The sequence below is a fragment of the Anneissia japonica genome, unplaced genomic scaffold, assembly GCF_011630105.1.
Source record: "Anneissia japonica isolate Jap-2015-1 unplaced genomic scaffold, ASM1163010v1 scaffold288242_len54250_cov106, whole genome shotgun sequence".
NCBI lineage: Eukaryota > Metazoa > Echinodermata > Crinoidea > Comatulida > Comatulidae > Anneissia > Anneissia japonica.
The window spans coordinates 13,313-22,039 of NW_022714443.1; the positions used below are offsets into that span (position 1 = coordinate 13,313).

The window sequence follows — 8,727 nt, forward strand, 5'->3', positions numbered from 1 at the left end:
GCAGTATACTGTAGGCATATGTATTTCAAATCGTAAGCTTATCTACGCTTGCTTTATTTCCTAACATATAGTTATTAGTTTTTAATATGATAGTTTGGTTCAAGTCAAAGTACAATGACAGCAAAACATAATATATGATTGTTTAAAATGTATTGATATATTTTATTGTTCATATCATGCATTGTCTTTATTTCATAAGTACAGTACAATGATAGCCATACATTTGTGAAGCTGGTTTCCATACAAATCGCTACACGCTATCGCTGACTCCTTTGGCGGCGCTGATTTGTCAGCGGAATTTGAGAGCGTTCCCGATTGTATAGGTATAGCTATGCAGTGCAAAGATTGCAGTGAAAAAGCTGTAGCGACTGTGTAGCGATTGTATGGAAACCGGGCTTTAACAGCATTAAAAGTAAAATGAAACATGAGCATAATATAGTGTAATATGATATACAAGATTTACCTTAATTGTTTATTGATGAATATATTTTGCAGGTAATGGCAATAGATTGCAATCAAGCACACATCAACAACTACCAAGTCAAGGTACAAAATGAAAAATGCTCAAATTATTTATATTTGCAGGGGTGAACTGTTGTTTTTGTTAATGATGCTTTATATCCAGCTTATACTGTACAACCAACAGATTATCTCAAGGTTCTTTATATGAAACATTATTTATTTTGAAATAAAACAGCAATGTGGCTTAAGATAACTGAAAAGAGTACTCGGTGTACATTCAGAGTGAGTTGAAAACATTGAGCTAGGATCAAACCCCAATTCACTTAGAAGGTTTTACATTTTAAAATGATTTAAAGCCATTTACCTTTATGATATCATGTCTCAGACCCTGGGGGAGCTCACTTGCATAAAACCAAACAGGGGGGTGCTGCAGCCACTTCGAGACATGAGACAATTGCGCTACCTATTTTACTGAAAATTCTTATGGACTTGAACTACCATTTCCCAAAAATTCACTGTGCTCTAAACAAAGACAGGAAGAAGGCCATTCAGTAGTGCCAGAGGGCACAGTATTTACCGATTCCCGATGGCAAAAAGTCTGGTCGCGATCTTGTGGCTGTGCCAAAGGTAGGCTTAGCAAGGGCCTTACCAGCTTAGCACCCAGTTTAGATTGAAATTCCCTCTAACCTTGTGTGGAAAATCGTATCAATTTGACAGAGGATAGGCCAGGGACAATCAACAATCAGTTTCACCCTGGTTGTTTCCCACACTCATGCTACAAAGTCCTCACAAGCATACTCCATAAATGCTGCAACTCCTTTCGTATTTCCCACACTTGTGCAACCAAGTCCTTGAAAAAATACCCCGTACATGTGGCACTTCCCCGTATAGAAATATTTAAGGGTGAGACCCTCTGGACTCAGACCTTGTGAAAAACCAGCTCAAATGTAATAACAACCACAAATGTAACAACACATTGCCCAGAAACGTAATAATGCCCACAAATGTATTAAACAGCGCCCACAAATGTAATAACAATGATCGCCCACAAATGTGATAACGCCAACAAATGTAACAACAAAACATGACATCTTTACCCACAAATGTAATAATTTTCTTTTAATGTCGAATGTAAGAGACACAAAAATGGTCCCAAATAGATCCCAAATCTGCATTTTGTGAGAGAAGAATACTTTTTCACACTTTAAATGTATGAATGTGAATAATGGGAAAGCCTTTTTCTGAATGTCTAGGAGTGGTTAGAGTTCATTTGAGGTCAAATCATGATTTTGATAATACTGTAAATCATTATGCTGATTATGCCTGCTGCAAAAATTGGTTATTATTTACATGTGATGGAGAAGCTTACCGGATATGACAGTTTTCAGGTTATTTCAAGTTCAGGTTATTTAAGGTCTAATACTAGAAAACATGATATACTATGTAATGGTAAATGTAGTTCAAAATGATTAAATTTCCCTTGTTTATGGCATTTACTCGAATAAGCTAGAAAAAGCTAAAAAATTCAAAATAGTCACAATATATATTTTTTCAATAACCAGAGTTATGAATGAAATGACAAACTAGACTTAAATAATAATAATAAAGTCTTATATAGCACATAATACAAGAAAAAAAATACAAATACCGGAAAAATTACAAATACTGGAAATCATGATACTATGTAATGGTAAATGGAATTAGCAAAATGATTGAATTTCCCTCGTTCATGGCATGCACTCAAATAATCTAGAAGAAACTCAAAAATTCAAAATGTGTTTAAAAGCATTCTGAGTAATTGACGAAAATCAATTCCAGATACCTTGATCAATCACATGCCCTATAATATGTAAATTAGCTTAATTATACAATTGAGGTGGGAAAATATAGGGCATCCATATTTTGACAACCGCTGGTCGTAGAAAGTTTTTTTTTCTCAAAGTATTAAGTATGTATGTTTCTATTTCTTCCAATGAGATATATTTTTCGAAAAAGATATAACATTTGACACATAATATACCCCTCCTATAACCTTCGACTTTTAATCCCTTGCAGACGTTTACAAAAATTGTTCTCCCACTTTTCACACACTTCATAAGTTTAGGCTCTGAAAATATCATACTTCTCTCACAAAAAATTATTACATTTGTGGGCGAAGAGGTTGTGTTTTGATTTTACATTTGTGGGTGTTATCACATTTGTGGGCGATGATTGTTATTACATTTGTAGGCGCTCTTTGTTACATTTGTGGGCGCTGATTGTTACATTTGTAGGCATTATTACATTAGTTGGTGGTGTGTTGTTACATTTCTGTTTGTTATTACATTTGTGGGCATTTTCACATTTGTGGGTTCAACAATCCTCCACTTCCACAGCTACTGTGGATTTATTTAATGTAAAACTAACTTCGTACTTTTGCCTTTATTTTTGGCGATAAGATAACAATCGTAAAAATTAATGGAATCAAAACAAAAGTGTAAAAAATCACTTAAAGCCACAGAAAATGTCAGTTTATCCCAGATTTATCATGCCCTAGACCCTGTAAAAATCTTTCATGTCCACAGCTGGTTTATTTCACCCTATTTTTTTATAGACAAAACAGTAAATTACAAAATAAAACAAAGAATTGATATCTACATGAATATTTTTATACAGTAGAGCTTAAGTGTGGTCTCAAATTGTATATGGTATATTTACAGGCACAAAATATGAGTCAGCTGTGATGTCATCACTTTCATTTGCACATAATTTTCCTATTCCCAACTAGGCACTAATTCAATTTTTTTATATTTTATTTTTTTAATTCGAAACTCCAAAGCTGGAGTTGATTTACATTGCGATAAATATTTCCTTGCCAGGCGAAGCTCGCACAGAGAATCTAACAAATCTTGTTTTACGGTGCTGGTTGACATGAACAAAGCCTAAATCACCTACCTTAGCAAGGTGATTGACTTATAATATATTTAACAAATGCCTACCAGGAGTTTAGGCCTACCTAATAATCATTTAATAATATTACCACAATCACTTTATTTGTATCGTATCACAAAGAGCAGTAAAGAGTGTCAGTGTGTGTACTACTAGGAAAGCATTCCCAATCGCGCAGTTCACTGAGCAACCGGTCACCGTAACCATCAGTTTGAATATATATAGCCTTAATATATTGTATTGTATATGAAACAGGGTGACTGACTTATGAAGCAATTATATTCAATATATATAAAATAGGGGCCATTATTTCCATCAACAATTGCCTTCTGCCCTGCAAGCTTTAGACAATTTTTTTAAGGAAATAATGGCCCTTTCTGCCCCTATTTTCTATAGGGCCCTCAGAACTTGATTATAATTGCATAATAAAAATAGAGATATCATAATACACTGCTGTTAGGACATATTATGGTTTTTGAAGTATCTTGTGTAAGCCATTTTGGCCCTTTATTGAATAATATAATTTACAATGTTAAATGTACTCACTCTAGTATAGTAGGCAGTGTTGTTGTATACTGAAGAGAACAGGGACACGATGAAATATTTATAGTGTGTACATTTAACATCGTACATTATATTATTTAGTCAAGGACTGAAATGGCTTGCACAAGATACTTCAATAACCATAATATGAGATCACAAATACCTCTCTGGACCTAATATATTCAGTGGTGGGGTTTGGAGTAATTTTTACAGATTATGAGACACTAAATTCGATTAAATAAGCATTTCAATTACCTAATTTTTTAGAGTTTCCAAAGGCTTTTGCCCTCCTGGACCCCCTCTCCCCCTCTATTGTTACTAATGCTCCTGTCAGGGACATTAGACCCCAGTTATTTTTAATGTGCCTTCATATTAATTTATTTTGAAAATCTTATCAACTATAGCTATGTGAGATTTTAACATATTCAGGGTGCCAGACCCAATCCCCAGGGGATTAACTGATTTTTTTTTAATGACTTAGTTTGCTCTTGTAAATTTATAATGTCAAACATAGTAATATAGGGTGGAATCTTCCATTGCCAGCTCAAAGACCACATACATGTTGTACATATGATTACTGTAGCTTTACATAATGCTAATTTTGATTAATTGAATATAAATACAGTACTAATATTATTAGTTGTAACAATTTCGTAACTATGTATACAATAAATACTTGCTATATATTTATTTTTATGTAATTTTGAAAGCACTCTAAGATATGTCTGTTGGTATTGAAAGCATTCAATGTTAGTATTATTGCTAATTAATTAAAATAGGTGTAATATTAATATTCAGGGCCTTATGCGAGGCTTGTATACTCTTTATCCTGCCATACAGTGTTCTCCATTTGAAGACAGCTTTATGAAAAATAATTGATTTTTTTTTTCAGACGAGGTTATTAAAAACTATCTACTAAGGACTCAACAGCAATTGTGCCGCAATGCCATCCGGTTCACACCAGCAACTTTGAATACTAGATACAATGTAGACATTGCCCACATGTTCACTGATCTGGATCTACTCAAAGAAAATGAAAAGAAGCAAGATGTCAAGCCTACAACTTTGAACGAGGTTTTAAATATTATAAAATCCACACCTGCATGTAAAGTTCTAATAGAAGGTGAGGGTGGTATTGGCAAATCAACCCTCCTCCGGTACATAGCATACAATTGGGCCACAGAATCAGACAAAACTTTCAAAGGTAAAATAGTCTTTCTTGTCAACATATCCACTATTGACAAAAGTGAAACCTTTTTGGATGGTATTTTAAAACAAATAGACATAGAGGATTTTTATCTTGAAACAACTCTTTCTCAAGATCCTGTATTAGTTAAACGATTTATTAGGAATCACGATAATGACATTGTATTGTTATTAGATGGATTAGATGAATTGAAAGAGGGTAGTAAGAGTCCAATATGCTTATTCAAAAAAGAAAAAATGCCTAAATGCAAAGTAATACTTACATCAAGACCTGAAAAAATAGATGAGTTTGTTAAAGAGAGCAGCATACATGTGAAAGTGAAGGGATTCAGTGCAGTTAATATAAGAAATTACATTAAGAAACATTTTGAGTATTTTAAAGAACCTGCATTAGGAGACTCTCTTTTAGATGAGTTGGGGCTGAATTCAAAATATAAATATATGTATAAACATGATGACGTCATATCAATGTGTAAAAATCCAATGTTGCTTCTATCAGTATGTATTATGTGGGAAGAAAGGCAACACCTTCCAGCTGATAAAGCTGATCTCTTTAAAGAGATTTTTAAAACCATCTTGAATCAGTTCATTGAAAAACAAGCAGATAAGGAGCAAAAAATCTCAGTATTCACAAATATTCCACAAAAGTATGTTAAACTGATACTGCTGTTAGGGAAGTGTATGTATAATGGCTTAAAACGAAATCAACTTTCAATAAACAAAGCAGATTTAGAAGGAAGAGAAGAAATGGTTGCCTTAGCTTTAAAACTGGGATTTGTGTACAAAGATACACCAAACCTAAAGTCAGATTTTGAAGAGATTTATACAGCTCCTCACAAATTAATAGTAGAGTCATTGGTAGGATTTTACTTATGCAAACTATGTCAGGCAGCAGGATTGGAGAGTGAGTGCTCAGTGGGCATGAATATGTTACTTCAGCCGGTGGATGATAATGAATGGAAGATTATAAGAGAAAATACACACTTGCACAATGCAAGAGTGTTTGCAATTGGATTTCTAGGTACTGGTGCTGGCATGTTTTTTAATCACTGGATAACAAACAATCTATCAACATATCGCTCTTTAATGCTACATTTTAAATTTGTGAAAATAGAGAACAGGAGTACTGTAGTAAAGGAACTATTTGATGAAATGACTAAGAAAAATTTAGAAATAATGCCACACATAAATGACATATGTGAATCACTAAGAAAAATTATCCATCACTTCATGTCTGATGTAGAGGTCAATGAAATTGAAAATTTTCTTCAAATTATGCAAATTTTCAGTACACGTTCAAAGTTTTCTGCAAAATTTGGTAGAGATATGTTTATGTCTTGGTTTGAATTTTCTGGTAAGGAAATGTCACCTGAAGAAAAATGCAAAATGATTGCCCACATCATGATTGCTGTATCAGATCAAAGTGCTATTTTGCATTTAGCAAGTAAAATATGTGGTGATGATATTAAATACCTAACAGAAGAATGTCAAAAACTGAATTTCAAATATGATATTACAGAATTTCAATTGTGTCGCTTATGTACTGCTTCTTTTATAATTCATCTGTTTAGTTTTGCACCACAGCTTTACTTATTGGTGTGCTTCTCAAATTGTATTACAGGTGCTATTATGAATGATGTGATGAAAGAGTGTTGTAGAGCAGGAGTCAAGTTAGAATTAATGGAGCTTTATATCAGTAATAATAATCTCAGTGACATTGATGGTTCATTATTAGCATCTTTATTGGCTATTGCTTCTACTCTGAGTACTCTTAAGATGAGTGGTTGCAGTTTATCAGGTGTAATTGTGAATGATATGATGAGAGAGTGTTGTAGAGCAGGAGTCAAGTTAAAATTAATGAAGCTTGATATCAGTGGTAATAATCTCAGCAACATTGATGGTTCATTTTTAACATCTTTATTGGTTATTGCTCCTACACTGAGTATTCTTAACATGAGTGGTTGCAGTTTATCAGGTGTAATTGTGAATGATATGATGAGAGAGTGTTGTAGAGCAGGAGTCAAGTTAAAATTAATGAAACTCAATATCAGTGATAATAATCTCAGTGACATTGATGGTTCATTATTAGCATCTTTATTGGCTATTGCTTCTACACTGAGTACTCTTAAGATGAGTGGTTGCAGTTTGTCAGGTGTAATTGTGAATGATATGATGAGAGAGTGTTGTAGAGCAGGAGTCAAGTTAAAATTAATGAAGCTTGATATCCGTGATAATAAACTTAGTGACATTAGCTGTACATTATTAGCATCTTTATTGGCTATTGTTTCTACACTGAGTACTCTTAACATGAGTGGTTGCAGTTTGTCAGGTGTAATTGTGAATGATATGATGAGAGAGTGTTGTAGTGCAGGAGTCAAGTTAGAATTAATGAAGCTTGATATCAGTGATAATAATCTCAGTAACATTGATGGTTCATTATTAGCATCTTTATTGGCTATTGCTTCTACACTGAGTACTCTTAAGATGAGTGGTTGTAGTTTATCTGGTGTAATTGTGAATGATATGATGAGAGAGTGTTGTAGTGCAGGAGTCAAGTTAGAATTAATGGAGCTTGATATCAGTGATAATAATCTCAGTAACATTGATGGTTCTCTGTTTGTATCATTTTTGGGAATTATTTCTAAACATTTCTATTTATCAATAAGGAATGGTAGTTCATCATGTATTTTTAGAAAATTGTATGCTTTCAATGGTAATAATTTATTTAGCCTTAAGATCAGTGGTAATATCCTCGATATTAGTGGTTTCTCATTAGCGTGTTTACTTATTACTATTAAACTGGGTGACCTTACATTAACAAATTGCAGTTTATCAGGTGTAATTGTGAATGATATGATGAGAGAGTGTTGTAGTGCAGGAGTCAAGTTAGAATTAATGGAGCTCAATATCAGTGATAATAATCTCAGTGACATTGATGGTTCATTATTAGCATCTTTATTGGCTATTGCTTCTACACTGAGTACTCTTAAGATGAGTGGTTGCAGTTTGTCAGGTGTAATTGTGAATGATATGATGAGAGAGTGTTGTAGTGCAGGAGTCAAGTTAGAATTAATTGAGTTCAATATCAGTGATAATAATCTCAGTAACATTGATGGTTCATTATTAGCATCTTTATTGGCTATTGCTCCTACACTGAGTTCTCTTAACATGAGTGGTTGTAGTTTATCTGGTGTAATTGTGAATGATATGATGAGAGAGCGTTGTATAGCAGGAGTCAAGTTAGAATTAATGGAGCTTGATATCAGTGGTAATAATCTCAGTAACATTGATGGTTCATTATTAGCATCTTTATTGGCTATTGCTCCTACACTGAGTACTCTTAACATGAGTGGTTGTAGTTTATCAGGTGTAATTGTGAATGATATGATGAGAGAGTGTTGTAGAGCAGGAGTCAAGTTTGAATTAATGGAGCTTTATATCAGTGATAATAATCTCTGCAACATTGATGGTTCATTATTAGCATCTTTATTGGCTATTGCTTCTACACTGAGTACTCTTAAGATGAGTGGTTGTAGTTTATCAGGTGTAATTGTGAATGATATGATGAGAGAGTGTTGTAGTGCAGGA

At 33.5% G+C, this 8,727-nt stretch overlaps 1 protein-coding gene across 1 annotated transcript in view; it reads left to right on the forward strand.

Moving 5' to 3' along the window:
* The window catches only part of LOC117109028, a 14,096-nt gene that overhangs the window by 2,613 nt on the left and 2,756 nt on the right, over nucleotides 1-8,727 (forward strand). Inside the window, exons 2-3 of the mRNA XM_033251256.1 lie at nucleotides 496-546; nucleotides 4,826-8,683. Of these exons, the coding sequence (XP_033107147.1) occupies nucleotides 496-546; nucleotides 4,826-8,683 (3,909 nt within the window). The remainder of the gene's footprint in view (nucleotides 1-495; nucleotides 547-4,825; nucleotides 8,684-8,727) is intronic.